The sequence below is a fragment of the Marmota marmota genome, unplaced genomic scaffold (assembly GCF_001458135.2).
Source record: "Marmota marmota marmota unplaced genomic scaffold, marMar, whole genome shotgun sequence".
Lineage (NCBI taxonomy): Eukaryota > Metazoa > Chordata > Mammalia > Rodentia > Sciuridae > Marmota > Marmota marmota.
In genome coordinates, this window is record NW_026000001.1 from 573783 (window position 1) to 597630 (window position 23848).

Consider the following 23848-nt stretch of genomic DNA (forward strand, 5'->3'; position numbering starts at 1 on the left):
CATTCCAGGTGCAGGGAAAGCCAGTGGAAAGCCCTGCACAGGTATGGCTTGCGTGTGTCAGGCTTGATTCAAATAAGTACAGCTAAAACTGGTGAAATGTTTGGAGTGAGAATGTTGTAGCCTTTAGAAGTTGTTTTTCTTGGCTTCAGGGGTCAAAAAGAATACTTCGCTCCAACGAGATCATCCTGCCAGCTAGTGGCCTGGTGGAGACAGAGCTCCAGTTAACCTTCTCCCTTCAGGTAAGAATCTTCTAGCTCTTTAGTCTAACATGCCACTGCCAGTCTAGTTCCCAAACAGTGCTCAAACCTGGAAACTGCTTTCCCCAACAGGAGCAGAGCAGTCCCTCAGTCTGCCACAGTGGTGTGCTCAGACAGGATATGCTGCTGAGACGTGTGCTGCAGCTCAGGCTTCCTTCCCTTGCCTTAGATATGGCCATAGCCACCTACTGTGCCTTGCCACCCACTCACCCCTATCCTTAGTGACCCACAGCACATAGCCCAGCAGTCTTCTGTTGCCCCTTGTGATCCACATCCTCCCCTTCCTCATCCCCCTGGCACATCTCTCACCGTAATCCCAGTAGCCACATTGAAAAGCATGGAGAAAACACCTGACCAGATGGCAAGGGAAGAGGCAGTTCTGAAACTGTGTGGAGCCTAGAACTGTTGGGGAGCCAGGCACCAGGCAGAGCCAGCCCCTCCAGCACTTCTTTCTCCCCTGACTACCCCCTGCACAGATGGTAGAAACCAAAGCACACAAGGGCTGTGTCCTGTAGTGGGACTCCAACCCCCCGCACCCCCCAAGACACGGTGGCTTAGCAACTGTCTGGATTCTGTTTGTGCTCCTAGTACCCTCATTTCCTTAAGCGAGATGCCAACAAGCTGCAGATCATGTTGCAAAGGAGGAAGCGGTACAAGAACCGGACTATCTTGGGCTATAAGACCTTGGCTGTGGGACTCATCAACATGGCAGAGGTGAGCAGAGAGTAGTCTTAAACTGCTGGCCTGTAGGTCAGAGAGCCAGGACATGCGCAGGGCCCAGCTGTTCATGCCCAGCATGTGATTTCCCCAGCCTGCAGGCAGGTGTTCAATTTTACTTTGTAAGTTATTTTGTTGGAAATTCAGGGTATACCTCTTTTTATCACTTTCTTCTTCACGGGTTTTTTTCTCTCTTTTTGTTGTGGTGGTGGTGGTGGTGGTGGTTGGTGGTGATTATGGTTGTTGTTGTTTGAGATGGGGTCTTACTAGGTTGCCCAAGCTGGCCCCAAACTCCTGGGCTCAAGTGATCCTCCTGCCTCAGACTCCAAAGTAGCTGGGACTCCAGGCTTATACCACCTTGTCCAGTTCTAACTTTAAAAAAATAATAATAATGTCAAGTTTATGGAAAATTTGAAAGAATAATATGAAGAATTCTCCTGTGCCAAATTCACCCAGATTCTTAATTTGTTAGCTTATTACCACCATTGCCTTATTATCCTGTGTCCCTTTATGTGTATCACTTTCTTTTCTGAACCATTTGAGAGTAAGTTGTAGGCGTGGCCACCCCATTGCACATTACTAGTGCACTAGGTTAATTTCCTAAGAACAAGATGCTCTCCTTCCCGAGCTCCATGCCGCCATAACAGTCAGGACACTGACACTGTCTCACCCCAGCCCCCAGTCAGACGGTGCTGAATGTCTCAGTAACCTGAGATCTGATCTAGGAGTCCAGATTGTGTTTTGTCGCTGTGTCTCTTTGCCCTCCTTCAGCATGTAGAGTCCCCCAGTATTCCTTGTCTTTCATGACCTCCTGGGTTTGAGAGTCCAGGTTCCTCAGTCAGGTTTATCTTACCATTGTCTCAAGATTAGTTCTGTTTGTGCAGTTTTGACAGAATTACCCACCTAAGTAGGGTTGCTGCATGGTGTTGATTTGTGCCTTGACTGGTGGTAATAAATTTTATCACTGAGCAAAGATGTTATCTGCCAGGATTTTCCACTATAAAATTAATGAGTAAGTATTTTGTATTTATTAACAAAAAATATTCTATGTAGAGTTATTTTGAGGCTATGTAACTTATCTTTTTCACCAACTAGTTTGAGCATCTATTAATGATTCCTGCCTAAACTGGTTAGTACTTTGATACCTGCTGAACTGTGAATATCTAATCCTACCCTTCCTCCTGTGTTACCAGTTGGCTTCTGTTATAAGATGGAGCATTCTCTTCTCCCCCCTATTTACCAGTTGATTCACTTATTTGTACCAGTTATGCAGGTGGGTTCCTAAAAGGACATTTATTTGATGGGAATTAATATGCTAGTACATACTTACCTATTTTGATATTCCATTTGTCTCAGATCTGGCCAGTGGGAACCCCTAAAAGCTGCCTTTCATGCCCTTTTTGATATGGCCCTTCATTTTTCACACACTTTTCTTTCTGGCACAAAATATTCCAAGCTCATCTTGTTCTTTCCCTAATCCAACCCCTGGAATGAACTCATCCTCTGAGAAGTCCTGGGTTTTTTGTAGTGGAGAATGGTATTTAAAAACCAAGATGTGCTGGCTTCCATGCCTCGTTGCTCCCGCTGCCTCTTCACACGTGCATGCACATGTGTGTGTGCACGTGTGCTCGCAGACACTCCTGCACCATGTCCCTTCCACATCTGGCCTCTCACCATGAGCACAATGGTAGCTTCGGTTCCAGCACAGTCATGGGCTTTTCCAGCTATCCCCTTCCACATTTCTAATTCCCTTCTGCAACAGGGAGAAGGAGGCTCCCATTTTTTTATTTTCAGCGTTTTGCTGCTTGTGCAGTTCTCCTGTGTGCCAGGCGAATCCCCTCAGCCCTAACAAAATCTAAGGAGAAAGGAGCTGCAAGTCAGGTTTTTCTTTGTTGTTGTTGTTGTTACCAGGGGTTGAACCACTTAGGGATACTTAACTACTGAGCCACATCCCCAGCCTTTTTTTTTTTTTTTTTTCAAACATTTTATTTAGAGACAGAGTTTCACTGAGTTGCTTAGGCTGAGTTGCTTAAGCTAGCTTTGAACTCAAGATCCTCTTGCCTCAGCCTCATGAACCATTGCTGCACATTAGTTTTAAAAATTATTTTGGTACTTTAATAAATTAAATAAGGAAAAGTTTGTGTCCTAGTAGAATATGTGAGATAGTTCTAACCCATCTTTCTGTCCTCTTCAGGTTTTATAACAAAGTGAGAGATTTGAGGGTCAGTGGATTAATGTCAACACCCCATTTTCCCCACTTTGTCAAATCCTGCCATTTCCCTGTTCTATGGCCCTTATTCCTCATTGCCAGAGTCAGATGACCACCACTTGTAGGATGAGCCCCACCAGCCTTGAGAACTAGTTTGTCTGTGAAGTACTTAAGCTAACATGCAGTCCCTAAGGATTAACAACCATTTTCAGTCTCAGGCTTGGATTACCAGCTGTAAGTACATGGCCCTGACCAGTGGCTGGCACTTCTGGAGATAGCTGTTTGGTTTGGGTGTTTTGTTTTGTTTGAGATGGGACCACACTACATTACCTAGGCTAGCCTCAAATTCCTGAGCTCAAGACCTTCTTCCTTAGCCTCCCATGTAGCTGGGGCAATAGGCATGTGATACTTTGCCCGGCTTGGCAATAGTTTTAAAGTAAAAGTTTGAAGGCAGTGGGAGTACAGTAGGTGTTGACTTAGAAGTGAGAAGGAAAATGTGTCAGCAGAATGCCCTTGTCACTGGCTTGCTCGCTCATTTGTATTAATAAAAATAACAGCCCTGTGACCTGCATGAAGGAGCTTCCACTGCCACTCTGCTCGCAGGTGATGCAGCACCCTCACGAAGGCGCATTGGTGCTGGGCCTGCACAGCAATGTGAAGGACGTCTCAGTGCCAGTGGCAGAAATAAAGATCTACTCACTGTCCAGCCAGCCCATTGACCATGAAGGAATCAAGTCCAAGCTGTCTGGTGAGATACATGCAGTGTCTGGGGACCCATGGGAGACAAGGGTGCCTGTCCCCTGATCTCTGTCCTGGGAAAGCTTAGCAAGGCCTTCCTGAGATGTGTCCAGGCAAGAGAAGCTTGGAGATCCCTGGAAATAGTGTGTCCATGGTCATAGGCCCCCCCTCCTCTTCTCTGCAGCCCATGTGTGCTGCCTTCTGATCATCAAAGTCTCTTAGGCAGATGTTCCAGGGCAAGTCTGTCTCACTCATGTGTCTGTTCCAGATCGTTCTCCTGATATTGACAACTATTCTGAGGAAGAGGAGGAAAGCTTCTCATCAGAGCAGGAAGGCAGTGATGATCCCTTGCATGGGCAGGTAGCTTCCCACGGCCTTTTCTATGAAGTGCCCGAGAAGCTTCCGGGATTTCGTGGCCTCATTCCATCCCCTGTCCACTTAGGACCTGTTCTATGAAGATGAAGATCTACGGAAAGTAAAGAAGACCCGAAGGAAACTGACCTCAACCTCAGCCATCACGAGGGTGAGCCACCCAGGTCGTGCAGCCGAGGCTCTCATCTCAGGTGGGAGGGGAGTGGTACATTTAGATCTAGTGGGGCTTTTGAAAATCTGTCAGCTCATGGCTATATCATCAAGATTTCCATTCAGCCCCAAGTCCCTACCCCACTACCCACTAAGAAGCAGCATGGTAGGAAGCCACTTTGGCAGACAGGGCAGTGCGGGCTTCAGGTTCTGCAGTCTAGAAGAAAGGCGGAGTACACTTCTTCCAGAGTTGGAAAACAGGTGCTTGGAGGAGTGGGGGGCGGGCAAAAATACTCAGACCCCTCACCTCCCCTCTCCAGGCAGGTGCTACAGAGAGAAGACCAGCTCTCTCTAGAGAGTGCAGCTAGGTTGTCCTTTACTGAACTTACCCAGAAATAATAGGCAACTACCTGCAAACTCCAGAGCTGGGTTCATTAAGGTTTGATTACATTAGAAATAGGTATAAATATATAGTTCTGCTTCATGGATCCATAACCCTGGAAAACAAATGCCTTTGGATTATGTTTCCTGCAGAAGGTTTCCTCAAGAGTCCCTAATTTTTGTAAAATTCAAGTCCTAGACAGAGAAGCTAAGATCCAAAATTTCCAGGGACCTCTGATTGATCCTGAAGGCCCTGTGCCAGCATGCAGGAGTCAGGAGTACCAGGGGGTTTTAGGAGAGAAATTCCCAGTTTCATTTCCCCCAAAGGCATTCTGATTCTCTTGAGTGCAGAGCCAGCCTAGGGACTGACACCCTGAGAGTGAGGGGCCCTTTCCCTTTGGAGTAGAGCATAGGTCGGCCCTTCCAGAGGTGTATCCAAGCCTGGCAACCCACTGTGAAACAAGGCCATCACCTCTGCAGGCAGCCTCAGGAGCCCCGGGGCCTGTGTTTCCATACAAACCCTCCACACAGTGACCTTGATTTCCCCTCCACATCAATGATTGGGGAACAGGAGAACTGCTCCCTTATCCCATTGTACTTAAGTACCTCAGGCACCCAGAGCCCCAACCCAGCCCCTCCCAACATAGCACTCTGAGAAGATGGAGGGCTGAAGCTCCTTAGGCTGGGCTTTTCTCTTTCCTACTCTGTAGCCACCAGGAGGCCCACAAAGGGTGCCCCTGGGCTTTCTGGGTCATCTCTTCCTATGTTTCCTGCCATAGTGTCCCCCGGAGTACAACCAGAGATCAGTTTCCCCTGTCAACATCCTCCCCCAGGGATGGTTCTGGATGTGGCAGGCACTCTCCAGTTGTGTTTCTGGACTCTCAGCGATTGCCCTTGGCTTGCTTTCCTCAGTGTGCCTTCTCTCTCTCCACCAAGAGCACATTCCAGATGTTAATCTGTGTACTGTGCTGATAGTCAAGCTTCTCCTGTCACTGTGAACTCAAGGGCACAGGCCCTTTCTGCCCTCTTTGAAGGCCTTTCAGTTTTATTTGCAAATAAGTTGTGTCCATCCCCAGTTTGAGTCTCATTCAGGCAAGAAATACTTATGCCCACAAACTAAGTCTGGATCTCCAAGCAGGGGACAGAGATCAGTGAGGCTGGTCAGTGCTGTCAGAGAGCTCTAATGTCTGCTCACACTCATCTCTGCAAGTAGCTATAACACAGCAGGATGGCACTGTGAGGCTGAACTCACATAAGGGATAGTCGTGACACTAAGGGGAAGGCGACCACATCTGATAGTGTCTCAGATGAGATGCCAAGAGATGGGCACATACACCATCACCAGGTAGATTTGGGGACTACTTGTGTTCAAGGCAGAAGACCCTGTGCACAGAGGCAGTGTGGGGCTGAACGGTATTCTCCAGGCATCAGCAGCAAGCTGCCACTGGGCCAGGGATGAGGAGTGGGTGAGGCTAGAGACGGGCAAGACTGCCCTTGGACACTGACAGACCTGACTCCTAGGCCTTATTCCAGAGAACAGGCCAGCCAGAGTGGAGTAGCATGATCAGATTTGCCTCTGGAAGGAAGAAGGCCGATACAGTGGCCCTGGGGAAATGCTAGGAAAGGCTTGGGTGAAGGCAGTGGTGTCACAGGTTCTGACCAGACAGCCGGAGTGGGCCAGCGTGGGCTTGGAGGGCACTCCAGGTTTGGACTCAATGACTGGCAGGTTGGGATGTCACTGACTGGGGTTGCACATGCAAGAAGAGGACAAATGTCATTCTAGGGACTGAGTATATGACAGGACTCTCACCAGAGCAAGGGATGAGCTGGCAGTGCACACCTGGGAGTTGTCAGGGTGCCGAGGGAAACCTGGGAACAGCAGAACCTCCTCTCAAAGCTGCGCATAGGGCTCTAGGACCTGTGCTATGATTGGCTGTGCTTGGGCCTGTCTTCCCTGGGAGGATTCAGTGCTGAGGCCAGGAGACATCTCTTCCTGTCCTCTCGCCATTCCCTGCAAGGATGGGCTCTGTTGCCTTGGATTGACCACTAGTGGATGTCATTTGAAAATTACTGTGCAATTTGTCTCCACAGCAACCTAACATCAAACAGAAGTTTGTGGCCCTCCTAAAGCGGTTCAAAGTTTCCGATGAGGTATGGCCCCTTGCCCCTGAGGTTGATGGTGAGTAGAATTCCTGGAGCTCCCCACCTTGTTCCTGTGTAGCACTGGGAGTCTGCCTCCTGGCATGCCTAGTAAAGCACTGAGGGAGAGGGAGGCTAAGCAAGACATTCCACTCCTGGAAAGAGGGAGGAGCTTCACACCTCATGTGCAGCTTCGCAGTGTCTGGAGACAGTACAGTGGTGTCCAGCCACTAATTAATACAGGGCATCTGGCTTGGGATGTCAGCAACAAATCTAGCTGCTGCTATTGATTTTCTCTCATCCCCTAATGGAAACGTCAGTGAGCACCAGCCTGCAAGATCAAAAGTCCTCGATGGTTAGCTCTTGAGCCACCAGGAATGGACCACTGATAGAAAAGCCATCTCTTCTGGGTTACAGATGTTCTAGGGCTCTGCATTTGAGCCAAAGCTCAAGTGAGGCCAGAGCTCCTCCATAGCTGCTTCCTGACACCTTTCCTCCCTCAGCCATAATGCCCCCTGCACCCACCTTCACTCTTCCCATCCAGGGGATCTTAGTTCTTCATCCTTTCTGAACCTCCAAGTCCCAGGCAGAGATTCACTTTTTGCCTCGGTGGACTGAAAAGGGGATAATGGTGAAAGTTGTTCAGAGAGTAGGTCTTTGTCCTTCTGTGGACCACAGAGGAAGGCAGAACTAGCCGCCCACATGAACCTGGCTTCTGGGTTTTCTTGGCCCGTTTCTTGGGAGAGGCATATTAGCACTCAGTTTTCCTCCTGATGCAGGGTCCTGTTATAGATGACAGGGAGACCTGAGAGGGGAAGGTGGCCTTACTACATCCCTGCTCTCAGGGCTGGACCACAAGAGGACATCAGGACTATTCTACCAAGTGTGACTCTGTGGCATGTCCCTTTAGAGGGCATATTAGGCAGGCCAGTTGACATGTGGCCCAGAAGAAAGGAATTGCTACCATAATTGTTAACATGAAGAACCCCTCAAAGATCCTTTTTCTACACACAGGTCGGCTTTGGGCTGGAGCATGTGTCCCGGGAGCAGATTCGGGAGGTGGAAGAGGACTTGGATGAGCTGTATGACAGCCTGGAAATGTATAACCCCAGCGACAGCGGCCCTGAGATGGAGGAGACGGAGAGCATCCTCAGCACCCCAAAGCCAAAGCTCAAGTGAGGCCAGAGCTCCTCCATAGCTGCTTCCTGACACCTTTCCTCCCTCAGCCATAATGCCCCCTGCATCCACCCTCACTGTTCCCATCCAGGGGATCTTAGTTGTTCATCCTTTCTGAACCTCCAAGTCCCAGGCAGAGATCACTTTTTGCCTCTAATTGACAAAATTCTGACTGGATTCTTAGGAAGTCCCTCCACCCAGGTGCCATTCTCCGCCCCCACAGCATCCTTCCTCACTGGGTGGGCTTCCTAGAAGCCCAGGCTGTTGATCTGCCTTGAGCACTGGCTCTGCTTGGCTCTCGTGAGCTGCTGTTCTGAGCCACGATGGCTACTGACCCCGGCTGTGCTTCTTCGCTGCAGGCCCTTCTTTGAGGGGATGTCGCAGTCCAGCTCACAGACGGAGATTGGCAGCCTCAACAGCAAGGGTAGCCTCGGAAAAGACACCACCAGCCCTGTGAGCAGACCAATGGCAATGAGGGGTGGGGAGAGGGACCTGGCGTGTTGGCTTCACACTCTGGCCCTCTGCTTCTCTGAGCATGGCTCCTTTGAGACCACAGGAAAGTGGCTTTAGTTTTCCTCTCGTCAGCCTTGGCTGGGAGCATAGCACTCTGATGGCATTGCTGTCTCTGATCAGATGTTCTTTTTGATCTGTTTCTGCTGTGACATGGAGCCTTCCCTCCTGTCTCCAGAACTCTCCCTCCATGTCCTTTATGCAGTGTGAGAGCATGTGGCATTTGGCCAAAGGGAAGTGATTGTGCCTTCCAGGGTAGGGGAAAACCAGTTTCAAGGGGCAGAGGAGCACATGGTCTGTCCAGAATATAGTACCTCGACTCTGCTGGGTGGAGAACTTAGAGAAGCAGTGCCCTGAAGGATGTAGAATGTAGTGAGTAAGAGGACAGAGCCACCCTGCTGTGGTGTCCAGTGCCCAGCAGCAGGTCACGCAGGATCCCAGGGTAACGCTGCCACCTCAGGCCTGGAGAAGCTGCTCTGCCCTGGGTTCACACCTAAAGGCTTGCAGAGCAGAGCTGTCTTTTCTGTAGACAAGAGGAGCCAAATCCTCCAGTTGTTGCTGCTTTGGCAGAAGATGAGGGATATGGTCCCCCGTCCACAGAGGGAATACACAGCTCAACCTGCAAGTAGTAGGTGTTAACCATGAGGAGATGATCCAAAGCTGCCAGGCACACCATCTCCTGAAAGCATAGTCTAGTAGGGCTGTGTCCTCCTGCATGCACAAACCACCAGTGTCTCCTGGGGCATCCGTGGCTGCTGTTCTGCCTGCTGTCACCAGGTGGCACCGTCTCCTAGCTTATTCCTCTTCCCAGTTAAGGCGCAGCCTGACCCATCAAGAATGGCCTGGCAGTGTGTTAGGAGACAGAGGAAGGAAAACTGGGGTCCACACCAAGAATCCTCCCACGGACAAGCTTCAGGCCTGCCTGGCCACCAGTGACCCAGTGCCTCCCCAGCTCTGGTCCATGGTGATCTGGGCCTGAGGGTCCTCACTTACTGTACTGCTAGCATTTAGGATGTGGATCAGAGTTCCTTTTCCTCACAGGGGGCTGCTGAATGGTCCTGCTGAATTGTCACTGTCCCTGTGGACAGACCATTGGCCACGAGAGCCAGATTCCATCTTAAACAGAAGTTGTAGTTCTTCTAGAAAGAAGCCCAGGGCCTGGTGAGGGAAGGCTGCTACCCAGTGCTCTGGAATGTGGGACAAGTGCTGGCCAAGCTGATGCCACGGGGCACCGATCACAGCACTGGCATGCTCTGTGGGTGCTAGTGCTCCCTGTCACTTGGTCATTAAGAAGAACTAATTTATAACAACAGAATTGTTTCTGGATTGATAGAATTTTACTATAGGTTCTGCTTTAGTCTCACTTACATAGTTTACAACATTTTGAGGAAAAAATTACTTTGACAGTCTAAGCCTCAGATGTCTTATTTGTAGGGTAAGGGTGTAGGCACAGGAGCCCATTGCCTCAGAAGGCAATGGAATATCAGTCTCTACAATGTGATGGCCTATGAAGGCAAAGAATGCATTTGTGCAGGGCAGAATTTCTAAGTATGAATCGTGACTCCAGTGACTGTAATCTTGGTCAAATTCCCAAGCCTCCATTTTCTCATCTACAAAGTACTTGTCAAGAAACATGCTTCACCAGGCCTCGTGGAGATACAGTGAGATCATACAGGTCAGACCTCCAGCAGGAGCTGCTTGCTGGTTGCTTGCTGGGGACCTGCAGCAAGTGTCAGCTGCTGTTGCTCTTATTATCATAATTCCTTAAAGCCATTTCAGTTTTGGACTCCTAAAATTGATAGAATTTAGATGTCTTTTATACAAGTCCTTCAAATTCTGGTTCTTTGGCTAGAACTCAGACTTGCTTTGCTGCTCCTCTACTGAGAGTTCTATTTTGAAGAGCCCCATATGTCTTGATGTGGGTGTAGAACTGTGGAATCTTCTGGTAAGAAGGCACTTTGGGAACAGCAGAACAAGCCTGTGCTCTTATATGGAGAACTTCCTGGTAGATTAGGAGCAACATACAGTTGTGCGTGTCTAGGGACTATCTGGGTAGCTGCTGCCTCACATTGGTGGCTTCTTGTCCCTACTGCTGAGCATTTGTCACTGTTATATTTTTGCTTCTTTGTTTTTTGGTGGGTTTTTGTTTGTTTGTTTGTTTGTTTTGTTTTGAGGTGCAGGAATCAAACGCAAGACCTTATGTATACTAAGCAAGTTCTCTACCACTGAGCTACATTTTGGCCCCATATGTTCATTTTTTTAAATTCACCTTTTGTTTTATTTTGTTTTGTTTCCCAGCTTCTCAGAAGATTTGGTTTATCACTAGAACCAGAAGAAATTCCTGATACAAATTATTGCAGTTGTTGAGTTTTCTGAAAGCTCCAGCACACATAGCAACATAATTTGGCTCTTTATGCTGATAACAATAGGCCCTGACAGTGCTTCAGGAAGTTGACCCAAGACACTGCCTGCTGCTAGGAGCTGCTATTTCCATAGCACTGTCAGTAATGTGTTAGAGACTAGAGTTTTATCCCCCTCACCACACACACTTCCTCAACAGCCACCATTACCTGTGGGCACATGCTACAGACTGGGAGCCCCCTCCAGTGCCAGTTAGGCAGACACAGCTGGAGCACTGCTGGGCTGGAACAGAAGTTTGGAGAAATTAGGAGCTAATTCCAATTTTTATTGACACTTATGCCTTAATAAAGCTAGTTGGGGGTTCTTGCCCTATGATCACCCTCACTTGAGTGCAGACTTTCCCTTTATAATAGATCTCTCACCCTGATAACCTTAAAAAAGAAAGCTAATGTGGGGGGCTGGGGTTGTGGCTCAGAGGTAGAGCACTCACCTAATATGCATGAGGCACTGGGTTCAATCCTCAGCACCACGTAAAAATAAAATAAAGGTATTATGTCCACCTATAACTAAAAAAAATTTAAAAAATACAATAACATTAAACAAAAAAGCTAATGGGGGTTACATCTCAATAAATGCCCCCTTTGCCATGGAAACATAGTAAGAAAACAACAAGGTTACTTTAAAACCCCCAGTGGAGCTGCATTCCCTCTCTGGTCCATGCTGATCTGAAAGTGAATGAGAACTATCATCAGCAGTGCTGTTATGGGATTCTAAACTCTGTTAGCAATGGCTAGTCACGTAGATAATGTGTAAATAAACTACCTGCATGCTGTTCTGCATGGCTATGAGCTGTTACCCAAGCTACCCCACCTTCAGCCCTGAGGTCATGGGCTGACCATGGGATTCTCCTTGCAGATGGCTCTGAACAGCAGTTCTCCACTAGGTGACCTTGCCTGCCAGGGGACATTTGGCAGTGACTGGAGATATTTGGGGTTGTCCCCAGTGGGGGGCTGCTACTGACATCTGTGAACAGAAGCCAAGAATGCTTCTAAACATCCTGTGGTGCCCTGGGCAGCTGGTCCACCAAGACTGTCAGCAGAGCTGAAGTGGAGAAACCCAGGTTTAGAGTGTGACACAGGAAGCCTGCTCTTGTGGTCTTTGTTCATTAGCTGATCCGGTGACCCCCTGAATGTATTAGCCTGATGTTCCCAGTTTTATGACATTTACTCAGAGAAAGGACTTTGAGTAATTGAGAGGAAGCAGAATAGCCTTTATATTTTCTTCCTCCTTTGGTTCCTTAGAAGAAACAAAGAAATTCACTGAGGCCAGTGCCTGCCCAACATCCAAGACCCATAGCACATGCTGCTCCTGGCTGTGGTGTTGCTGTCTGAATAGCTAGAAGCCATATTACCTAATACTAAATATTTAGTTATTTATCTTTATCTGCAAAATAAACCTTCATTATTTATGAGCCACCACGTGGTTTCACATTAGGCATCTTTTTGCTTAATATATATTCTGTTAAGAGAGTTTTCTGGGTGTTTCTACCAATCAAAAAGCATTGGGCGGGGCTGGGGATGTGGCTCAAGCGGTACCGCGCTCACCTGGCATGCGTGTGGCCTGGGTTCGATCCTCAGCACCACATACAAACAAAGATGTTGTGTCCACCGAAAACTAAAAAGCATTGGGCACCAGTTGCAGTGGCCACTCCTGTAATCCCAGCTACTTGGGAGACTATGGCTGGAGGATCAAAAGTTCAAGGCCAACCTCAGCAATTTAGCTAGATCCTCTCTCAAAATTTTAAAAAATAATGGGGCTGGGGTTGTGGCTTAGTGGTAGAACACTTGCCTAGCATGTTTGAGGCACTGGGTTTGATCTCCAGCACCACATAAAAATAAAAACAAATAAATAAAGTATTGTGCCCATCCACACCTAAAAAACATCTTTAAAAAAATTTTTTTTTAAATAAAAAGAACTGGTAATGTAGCTTAGTGGAAGAGCACCCTGGGTTCAGCCCCCAGTGTCCAGGGAGGGAAAGCATTCGGTTACCATGAGTATCTTCAGTCTAAAAATCATAGACCATGGGGCTGGGGTTGTGGCTCAATGTTAGGGTGCTCACCTAGCATGCATGAGGCACTGGGTTTAATCCTCAGCACCACATATAAATAAATAAAGTCCATTGACAATTTAAAAAATATTTAAAAAAATAAAATAAAGATATTGTGTCCACCTAAAACTAAAAAATAAATATATATTTTTTTAAATCACAGACCCAAACTATAAGATTCTCCCTTCTCTGTAATGCAGAGGAAGCCTCCATATTTCCCTTTAGGGCAAAAGTGTCCACTGAATTCAGGGTCAAAGACTGTATGGATCCAATTGCAGAGTCATCTAACTTTGAGCCTCTCTTCCCTAGTGACATCTTGTGGGAGTCAGAATTTCTGAATCCCACATCTCTGTGTCATTCACTTAATGATTAATAAAATAACTGACCCCTCTGAAACTTCGTTTTCACAAAAATATACCCCTCATAAGAGCCCTAAAGATGTTCTGAGGTTGAATACACTAAAAGTATTTTAAGCATCTAGGGACCTAGTAAAACATGTTAGAGTTATAATCATTTAGATCAAGGATAACCAATTATTATAAATTTTGCAGATGGAATTGGCTGCTCTAGAAAAAGTCAAATCTACTTGGATTAAAAACCAAGATGACAGCTTGACCGAAACAGACACTCTGGTACGTATGATTCCATTTCCTCTTCTAGCCATTTTGGATATTCTCTGCACCTTTGGAAATAAAGGCAGAAAGACTCTTGTGGGCTGGTGCACATCTGTGTTCTTTTCCTCCTGAAGTCCTTACGCGTGGGGTAGAGCTGACCCTAAGATCAGCTCATTGCCCACATTAACAAACCAGAAATGTCCCCATTCTGCCCTTTAATCAGAGCTCATCTTAGGGTTGAATAGTTGGGATAATTTCTGTCATTTACTTCCAAAAGATGATGACCAGTGTCTTCCCTTGAAAAGCTGTCCCTTTCCCCTTTCATTGGGGAGTTTAAATCAGGAAGTAACCTGACTAGAATTTCATCTGAAAAGATCACTTGTAGTAGTCACATGGCCAAGCAGTGAGCATTAAATCTCTTGAGTGGCTACTGATCACTCCTGCTCCAGGAGTGGGGCTGCCCAGGGTGCAAGCCAAAGCCTAGTGAGGCAGAGTGGAGTCGGTTGGGATGGCCCCCAAGTGAGCCTTGAATTGCGTATACATTCACCATGCACCTCTGGTGCTAAGCACAGAGGATGCAAAGATGCCTGAACCATGGTCTCTGCCACCAAGTTCCCCTTTGCAGGGGTAGCCACCTGTGCACACCTGGGACAAGACTTTGTTAGAGGCCCAGGGAAGTGCAGGGGGATGCACTCTGGAGAGAGGTCATCTGAGCTGGCCTTGCAAGACACCCTGCAGTTCATCTAGTAGGATGGGAGGCTGGACACTAGGTGGGAGGGAGAATGCCATCTGATGTGCTGTATCTGAGCCTCAAAGTGAGACCTTCTGGTAGTTGAATGGAGTCCATGGAAGTTATTTTAGACTTTTGTTTAATTTTTTTTTTTTTTAGTTGTAGTTAGACATAATACCTTTATTTTTATTTATTTATTTTTATGTGGTGCTGAGGATCAACCCCAGGGCCTCACAACACGTGCTAGATGAGCACTCTACTAATGAGCCACAACCCCAGCCCCTAGACTTATGTTTTATATAGTAAATAATACTACATTGAGCATCTCATGCACGATGGAGCATTAGGCTTAATTCAAGATTTAAAATGTACTGTATTAACCTGTTCGTTCACCAGCTTCCACTCTTGCCCATTGTGGTCCATACTGCATGCGACTACTACAAGTGATCTTTTCAGATGAAATTCTAGTCAGGTTACTTCTTGATTTAAACTCCCCAATGAATGATTATATCTCAAATGGAATTTTAACTTAGCATTGAGAGGAAAAAGCCAAATGTTAGAAGCATGCCATAGGATTTCTTTTCTGTGGAATTCATAAAGAGGCAGAACTAACCTATGATGGCAGAAGTCAGGGTACTGGGTGGGAATGGGAACGGGCATTTGGGACCTTTCAAGTGTACTGGAATGTTCTTTCTTGGTCTAGTTAATGGCCCCTGGGGCTATCCTTGCATAAAAATCAAAGTTTATGCTAGGGAGCAGAACACTTGTCTAGTATGGGCCAAGCCCTAGGATCTGATCCCCACCATTGCTAAATAAATAGATAAATAGACTTTATACTTCAGATCTAAACATTTTACTCCATGGAAGTTATTCCTTAGTAGACATTTTTAAAACATAAAGGATGGCAAATGCAGGGAGGTAAGCAGGCACACGTGTGGAAAGCAGTCTTTCAAAAGGCTAGGGCATCAGGGAAGTTGTCATCCTGGGGGCTTATGGGAGATTGACTTGATACCTCGAAGGCCCACTGGAACTGTGCAGAGCTGTTTGAGCTGTTTGCAGTGTCCCAATAGAAACACCTTGATCTTAAGAGAACACTCTGGAGTGAGCAGACAGGATGGGTTCTCAGGGGAGGAGGTAAGACTCTTGAAGATTGTCAAAATGATCCAGGAAAGACAGAAGCCTAGACTCAGGGTGGGAAGAGGTCGCTGGGTGGAGAAGGAAGTGATTGACTGCCAGGCAGATGCAGGTTGGCTTTGACCAGTGTGAGGAGGCTGCAGACAGACATCACCGGGTCCCTAAGCCACAGGTCCTGCCCTGACGAGGTGTGAGATCCTGCCTCCCCATCTGGGAGCAGGAGTCCCCAACCCCTCTGAGGAAGGCCCATCGTCAGCACCTGTTCATGTGCTAAACACCTTTGTAGTCATAGAGGGCAGAATTGGGAGGGAGCAGATGAAACCCAGCATTGTGGGAGGATGAAGTTAAATTGAACAGTAGTAGCTTCTCCATTGGTGAAGGAATAGTTTTAGAGCCATGCTTCCAGGAAGAGAGTGATTGGGTGGCTTTGGTGGTGGTAATGGGCCCTACAGGCTCTAGGGAACTCCTTAGTGGTCAAGTGAGAAGTAACCTTCTTTTGTTCCCTTCCTCCATGGCAGGAAATCACCGACCAGGACATGTTTGGAGATATTGGCACAAGTCTGGTTGTGCCAGAGAAAGTCAAAACTCCTATGAAGTCCAGCAAAACAGAACTGCAAGGCTCTGCCTCCCCCAGGTACACCAAATTGGAGGGAAGCAGATGACACAGACCTGCAACCAAACTTGGCACAGACTCAGGGACCTAGGGAGGGTGAGAGCTGGTGCAGCTTTGGGGTTGGAAGGGCTACTTGACCCCTCCCCTCCCCTCCCATCTACATCCCCTTTCCCTCAGCAAAGTAGAAGGGACACACACACCTCGGCAGAAGAGGAGCACACCCCTGAAGGAGCGGCAGCTCTCCAAGCCCCTGAGTGAGAGGACCAACAGCTCTGACAGCGAGCGCTCGCCTGACCTGGGCCACAGCACACAGGTATTGTAGTCCCCCAGCAAGACCAGGCCCTCCGAGGTTGCCTGGATGTTAATCTCCTCCTTCGACAGCTAGATGGTGAGGAAAGAACACTTGAAATGCCGTGAGTAGAAGACTGTAATGAAAGACCTAAGTGAGAGGAAGCAGACATGTTTGTCATCCACTAGTGGGAGGGAGTTGGGCTTTGTGCTAATATGTGGGGAGCAGCCATCAGCTGCTCAGCGTATGCCACCTGAAGCAGCACACAGGTCTTGCAGCAATTCTGTAACCTAAAAACTCATATTGAGGGGGTGCTGGGGTTGTGGCTCTGCTGGAGAGTGCTTGCCTAGCACATACGAGGCCCTGGGTTTGATCCTGAGCACCACATAAAAATAAATGAACAAAATAAAGGTATTGTGTAAACTAAAAAATATATATATTTAAAAAAAAAAACTTACATGGGCCAGAATGTTGCACTTTATCAGTGGCTATATGAAGGCCCAAGGTGCCAAGGTTAGACATCAACTTCTTAAGGCAGACTTGCAATTTATCAGAATCTGCATGAGCAAGTAAAATGTCATCCATATAATGTATGATCAGACAAAGCTGTGTAAGAGGCCTGATCGCATGAGAGACAAAGAGCTGGCATATTGGAGGGCTATTCTTCATCCCTTGGAGGAGGACTATCCAGTGATATCTCCGGGTGGGTGTCGTGGTGTTAGGTTCCCACACAATAAAGGCAAAAAAGGGTCTGTCCTGATGTGCTGTAGGTATAGAAAAGAAGCAATTCTTGAGGTCTATAGCAACAATAAAATAGATGCTCCGGATGCTGGCAGGATGAGGAATACCTGAATGAAATGAACCTATCTTTTTCATATATTTATTGGTCTTAAATCTTTTTTTTAAATTTATAGTTATAGGTGGACACAATATCTTCATTTTATTTTTTTATGTGGTGCTGAGGATCGAACCCAGTGCCTCATGCATGCTAGGTGAGCACTCTACCTCTTGAGCCACAACCCCAGCCCCTTAAATCTTGAAGTAACCTATGTTTCCCATTTTTCTTGGGGATTACAAAAATAGGTGTCTTGTGAAGGCTGGTGGAGGGTTCATTGTGCCCAAGATCTAATTGCTCCTGAACTAGGTGCTTAAGAATTGTTAATTTGGGCGGGGCTGGGGTTGTGGCTCAGTGGTAGAGTGCTCCCCTCACATGTGCGAGACCCTGGGTTCGATCCTCAGCACCACATGGAAATGAATGAGTGAAGTAAAGGTATTGTGTCCAACTAAAAATAAATAAATATTTAAAAAAGAATTGTTAATTTGGGTTCTAGGATAGGCCACTGTTCCACCCAGATGTGATCTGTGGTGTCCCATTCCAGGGGGATGGGCTCTGGCTTAGTGGTCAGCGGAACAGTGGCCCTTAGAATTGGGGAGGCACTGGTCTCCCCAGCACTCCTATTTTGTCATGTATCATTATCTCATCACACAGAGCTTTATCATCAGTAGTTATAACACACAGGGAAGCAGGGCAGTGACCCCACTCTCAACCGCCACCTGGAGCAAAGCCTAAAGCTCTGGATTCTCGCCCTACTTCTGTCCTCTCCTACCTATGGGATCTTCAGTCACTGACTGTTCTGTACCTCGGCTTCCTCATGCAAGGGGCCATGCAAGCCTGAGGAGAAATGAGAAGAAACCAGACCTCGGGGCATGTGTCCTCTCTGAAGCAGTGGCTTCAGAGCTGGGGCTGGCATACCTCACAGTCTCGCTGTTGTGGAGTTAGGCAGAGTCAGCCTGTTCATTTCCCTGATAAATATGAAAAGTTTGTGTCCATATGACTTCCTGAGTTTGACACTATTACATAGCAACAAATGAACCTGAGACCAGAACAGCCCAGTCCCTGGGGTGAGGTATCATCCTTCTGGTTCATCGTCACCCCTAAAACGCCTTTGTTCCTGGGACAGTGGGTCCCTGTGCAGAGCCAGCTGCCACTGTCATTATTTCTCTCCCCACAGCCCTCCTTGCCATTCCCCCACATACCCACTCTCCACACTCACTCCTCTGCTCCCAGTACGTAAACTGCCACTGTTCCTGCCACCCCTTCACAGGAAGCTCATGTGTCCCTAGCCTGTAGGCCTCCCTGGCAGAACCCCACCGTGGCTCCTTGCCTGCTGTGTTGCAGGTGTGCCCTCCAAGGACTTTCTGCTTGTCCTTCCTTCTCTCCATTTTGGTCAGGTCAATGGGAGTCTGTATCTTTCACAAATTCCTAGTATCCACACTCTGAATATGCCAGTGCCAAGGGTTCTCCCCACTTCCGGCACAGCTGCCTCTGGCTCCCTGGCTGTGCCTAACAAACGTTTATCCCTGCAGATTCCAAGAAAGGTGGTTTACGACCAGCTGAATCAAATCCTGGTGTCAGATGCTGCCCTCCCGGAAAATGTAATCCTGGTGAATACCACTGATTGGCAGGGCCAGGTAAAGCATTCAAGACCTCACGGGGCTCAGCATGTGCCACCTGAAGCAGCACACAGGGAAGCAGGAAAGTGACCCCACTCTCAGCCCCGACCTGGAGCAAAACCTAAAGCTCTGGATTCTCGCCCTACTTATGGGATCTTCAGTCACTGACTTTTCTGTACTTCAGCTTCCTCGTATGTTTAGGGGGAAAGAAAAAAAAAAGGCAGCAAGCATTGGGTCTGGCCCGCCTCCCAGGTGCCAGCTGTGTTGGGCAGCCTTTTAGGAACACCAAGGGCTGTAAGATGGCTGGAGCTGCCCCTGGATTTCATGAAAGTAATTTGGCAGGAACAGAGCAGCCCTGCCTGCCCCCTCCCCTCTGTCTGCCCTGTGAGACACTGGTGCCAGGAATGTCTGGGGTGTGGTCTCTGCTTAAAGCCCCCTATGTCCTCCCATCTTCCACCATCAGCCTATCTCAGGGTGTCTGTCCCACCCTCTAAGCCAGAAAACCTCACTGCCTCTGTCCAGCCTTGGCCAGAATAACAGAGGATAGGGGCCCTGCAGCTCCTCCTGGGTCTCGTTTGCCCTCTCAGCCCCTGTGGGGAGAGATGTGGCCTGACCTGCCTCCCTGTCCCTTCCTTCCCCCAGTATGTGGCTGAGCTGCTCCAGGACCAGCGGAAGCCTGTCGTGTGCACCTGCTCCACCGTGGAGGTCCAGGCTGTGCTGTCCGCCCTGCTCACCCGGATTCAACGCTAGTAAGGACTCCAGCTTCTTTGCTCCTGCCCTTTTGGAGCTCCTCCACCTCATTCTCCCACCCTGACTCACACAATGGTAGGACCTCCTGGCCTGCAGTGCAGGTCCACGTGTTTGGGGCAGTGGCAGCAAGCTGTAGGGCCTGATGTCCTGGTAGAGTATCAGCTCCTGAGCCCCCTGACTCCCTGCCCAGACTCCTCCCACACCTTGACTTGCCCCAGCAAGAGGCAAGAAGAGAGAACCCAAGGTTTTAAAAAGAGCTTTTACTCTGTTCCCGTAGCCATATCATCTGCTTGACAACCAAGAGTCAGTGCTTTCCCCTTCTAGGGCCTTCTTAGAAAGGCCTGTAGTCCCCTCCCATGTATCAGAGAATGAGGCTATCCCAGATGCTGGGCTTGGGCCCATGCAGGCTTCCCAGGTGGCAATGCTGGCTTGTCCCTATTAGCCCCAGCTCTCCTGTTTCCTTCATTGGCAGATGCTGCCTCTAGACCAGTGCTGTGGCTTGTTGCCTCCCTGTATTGCTTTGCTTATTGGCTTTCTTCTCCCCGTGGCTTATTGAAATGATTGCAGTCAGAGCTTGGGACCTGCCCTGAGTATGGCTTGCGAAGATCCCCTTTCTCCCCAGCTGCAACTGCAACTCCTCCATGCCGAGGCCAGTCAAGGTGGCAGCTGTGGGAGGCCAGAGTTACCTGAGTTCCATCCTTCGGTTCTTTGTCAAGTCCCTGGCCAGCAAGACCTCTGACTGGCTGAGCTACATGCGCTTCCTCATCATCCCCCTCGGTAAAGTGGGGCAGCACCCAGAAGGGGTGTTAGCCACCAGCAGCTCCAATTCTGGCAGCAGGGTGGGGGTTGGTCCTAGGACAAGAGCATCAGGGAGACCAAAGGCCCAAGCCATGGCTGGGGACAACTGCTGCCCACCTTTTCATTTGCTAACCCATTTTACCTTCTCTGGTTTTCCATCCACCAGGTTCTCACCCTGTGGCCAAATACTTGGGCTCAGTCGACAGCAGATATAGCAGCACCTTCCTAGATTCTGGCTGGAGAGATCTGTTCAGCCGCTCAGAGCCCCCAGTGTCAGGTAAGGGAACCTCCACCCGAGCCAGTACCGGGGTCACAAGACAGTGCAGCTGAAGGGGGCTTTTCCTCCTCAGGGCCCCTGTTCCCTGTCACTGTGCCCGTACTTCCCTGGTGAGTATTCATTAAGTGCAGCTCTTCCACTTGGGGCCTTCTCCAGCTGCTGTGCACCCTACTGCTGCTTAGCCCCTTGTAGGAACAAAATGTAAGAAGCAAGAAATCACTGAGCAGTCTCTTGATAAGTGAGTGACGCTGTACCAGCTGGTGTTTCCCTGCCACCCAGTGAAGTTAGTGGTATCAGAGTGAGGTTGCCATAGACAGGACTGTCCTTTGGCTCACAGTCCCTTTGATTCAAAGGGGTAGCCAGGCATGGTGGCACACTCCTGTAATCCCAACAGCTTGGGAGGCTGAGGCAGGAGAATCACAAATTTGAGGCCCTACGCAACTTAGTGAGATCCTGTCTCTAAATAAAATATAGAAAGGGCTGGGGATGTGGCACAGTGGTTTAATCCCTGTGCAAAAAAAAAAAAAAAAAAAAATGGTGGATAGAATAAGCAAAACTCGGGATTTTAGAGCCCCTCCATCCCAGATCCATGGTCCTTTCCTGGGTCTCAGGAGGGCGCTCTCCCAGGGTTTGTGGGTTGCCAGCTGAAATGAACAGGCCAATCCCTCCTGGCTTTTCTGCAGAGCAATTGGACGTGGTGGGGCGCGTGATGCAGTATGTCAATGGGGCAGCCGCTACACACCAGCTGCCTGTAGCTGAAGCCATGCTGACCTGCAGGCATAAGTTGTAAGTCTGACTTGGGGGTTTCTTACAGTTGAGGTGGGCTCTGGGAGTCTGGAGAGCTCCTGTTGTTCACATTCTCCTTCTCCACACCCCTTTTCCTGTCACAGGAGCCCAAGAGCATTTGCAGGTCTTTTATTTCCTCTCTTGCAGGCACCCCCCTCCTCACCCTGGGCCTCCCAGCTCACGAGGTCCTGGGCCTGAATTAGTTACTCCTCTCCCGTCCCCTCAGTACTGAAGCAGCCCATCCTAGGGCTGAAGTCACCTATGCGGAGCAGGCAGTATAGTTTGCACAGTTGGGTCCTTTGCCCTAATTTTGTGTGCTCCACATGTACAGTGAGTAACAGGCCCTCCTCCTGACACTGAGATGTCTCCTGAAGATGTAGCACAGTGTTCTGGACTCCTGTACACCACTGTGAAATATGAAGGGCTTGTTTCCCCACTGCTCTGCTCAGTCACATCTGCTAACCATAAAGCTTGTCTGTCTCCCAACAGCCCTGACGAAGACTCCTATCAGAAGTTTATCCCCTTCATCGGCGTGAGTATTGACTCCCATTCTCTGCACCCCATTCTCATGGGGACAGATTTTGCCCCCTGGGAGACATTTTTGGTTATCACAGCTGGGAGCGTGGTGCTCCTGGCATCTAGTGGGGAGAGGCCAAGGATCCTGCTGAACCTCCTCTAGGATGCAGGACACAGTAGACACAGTGTGGCCCCAAAGGTCAGTAGTGCCAAGGTAGAGAAGCCCTGGGCCAGGACACACACTGGGCTGTCGATTTGATTTTTATTTTTTAATTTTTTTTCTATTTTATTTATTTATTTGCAGTACTGGGGATGGAACCCAGGGCCTTGTGCATGCTAGGCCAGTATTCTACCACTGAGCTGCCCCAGCCTTTGGCTGTCCCTTTTAGGGTTATCCTTTCCCCACATGAACTATCCCTGGATTCATCCCTGGTATCTCCTGCTTATTAGACCAGGCCCTGAATTTGGAGCCTGTAGATCCTGGAATAAAATCCAGAGCTTGGCTTCTGCAGGCTCAGGGAAGGGAAATAGTGAAGTGTGGTCTTCTGGGCAGAGGTCCATGAATCAGAAACTTCTATCTCCAGGCTCAGATGGACCACTGAGAAGAAGGGCTCTTCCTCTGCTTAGTCAGGAAGAACCTTTATTAGTGAATTATACAATAAAGGAAGAACTCTTAGATGCCTTTGGTGTCAGGTATACCAACTGTTGCTCTGTTTGTTGGTGAGAGCTGGGCCCAAGCTCAGACTGACCTAACTAGTTAGGGGCCCACAGAAAAGGACCAAACACTTGTGTTTCTGCTTCTGAGGTGTTCTGATTTCTCTTTCCAACCAGTTTGTATCTTTTTCTGTAATCTCCTTGAGGATCTTGCATAGTTTTTGGGGAGAAGGGGCAGTGAAGTGCAAATAGACATGCTCAATTCCCCACTATCCCTGATCACTGAATGTTCAAGTCTCTGGGTATCCTGAGTAATCTTAGTTGAGGGAATGGACAGCCCTCCTCAGGCTTCTGGGATGTTCATATAGTTATACCGCTGCAGGCCATGGGACCCTGGTCACAGCCCAAGCTGTCAGTTTGACTCATGTCTTCATGGAACTGGGGATCGATGCTTACTCTGGTCTCCCAGCCAAACAAGAGTTAAAATATGAAAAATGTCATAGGGGCGTAGCTCAGTAGTAGAGCACTTGCCTAGGATATGCAGGGCCATGAGTTCCATCCTGAATTTTGTTCCTCTCAGTGAGTGAATGCAGCAGTGCTCTCAGCAGCCTGACGAAAACTGCTGCCACCTGCAGTCCCCTTCACTCCAGCAGCCCAAACCCAGCTGACCCCACCTGTCACTCAGACCACAGGAGATAGTCACCAAGTTTGCCTCTAGCCTCTAGCATCCTTTTGTGACCACTGGAGGGCTCCCTCTGTCCTTTCCATAATTGTCTATGGGGAATCTAAAATTCTGAGATGCCCCTTATGGGCACTCCAGATTCCAAGAAGGTAGAAAGAGGAGGGCTGGTGTCTGCACTGATTCAGTATGTTCAGTTGAGCTGGCTCACACAGAGCATGGCTGCCATGAGACATGCCTGTCCCGACAGAGATGGAGCTGGCTTCCTGGGACCCTACCTATGTGGTCTTAGAAGAATTGAGATCACTACACTAACTGGTTCCTGCCTTCATATGTGCCTTGCTCATTTCCCCAGAGAAGAGCTGCAAATTCCCATGGGCCCTCCTTGTGTTGTTTGGACTGGGCTTCCTTTCTTTTTGTGGTATTGGAGTTGGAAC

General features: G+C 48.6%; 1 protein-coding gene across 2 annotated transcripts in view; it reads left to right on the plus strand.

Moving 5' to 3' along the window:
• Pacs1 (phosphofurin acidic cluster sorting protein 1) overlaps positions 1 to 23848 on the plus strand; it is an 85907-nt gene that overhangs the window by 56685 nt on the left and 5374 nt on the right. Inside the window, exons 3-19 of one of the 2 annotated variants that reach the window (XM_048807666.1) lie at positions 150 to 239; positions 846 to 971; positions 3760 to 3931; positions 4190 to 4281; positions 4364 to 4444; positions 6916 to 6975; positions 7978 to 8138; positions 8499 to 8592; positions 13669 to 13749; positions 16114 to 16229; positions 16386 to 16521; positions 18865 to 18969; positions 19594 to 19700; positions 20324 to 20478; positions 20666 to 20776; positions 21460 to 21562; positions 22052 to 22094. In XM_048807666.1, the coding sequence (XP_048663623.1) occupies positions 150 to 239; positions 846 to 971; positions 3760 to 3931; positions 4190 to 4281; positions 4364 to 4444; positions 6916 to 6975; positions 7978 to 8138; positions 8499 to 8592; positions 13669 to 13749; positions 16114 to 16229; positions 16386 to 16521; positions 18865 to 18969; positions 19594 to 19700; positions 20324 to 20478; positions 20666 to 20776; positions 21460 to 21562; positions 22052 to 22094 (1833 nt within the window). The remainder of the gene's footprint in view (positions 1 to 149; positions 240 to 845; positions 972 to 3759; positions 3932 to 4189; positions 4282 to 4363; positions 4445 to 6915; positions 6976 to 7977; positions 8139 to 8498; positions 8593 to 13668; positions 13750 to 16113; positions 16230 to 16385; positions 16522 to 18864; positions 18970 to 19593; positions 19701 to 20323; positions 20479 to 20665; positions 20777 to 21459; positions 21563 to 22051; positions 22095 to 23848) is intronic. The other variant, XM_015503138.2, reaches the window with a different exon arrangement.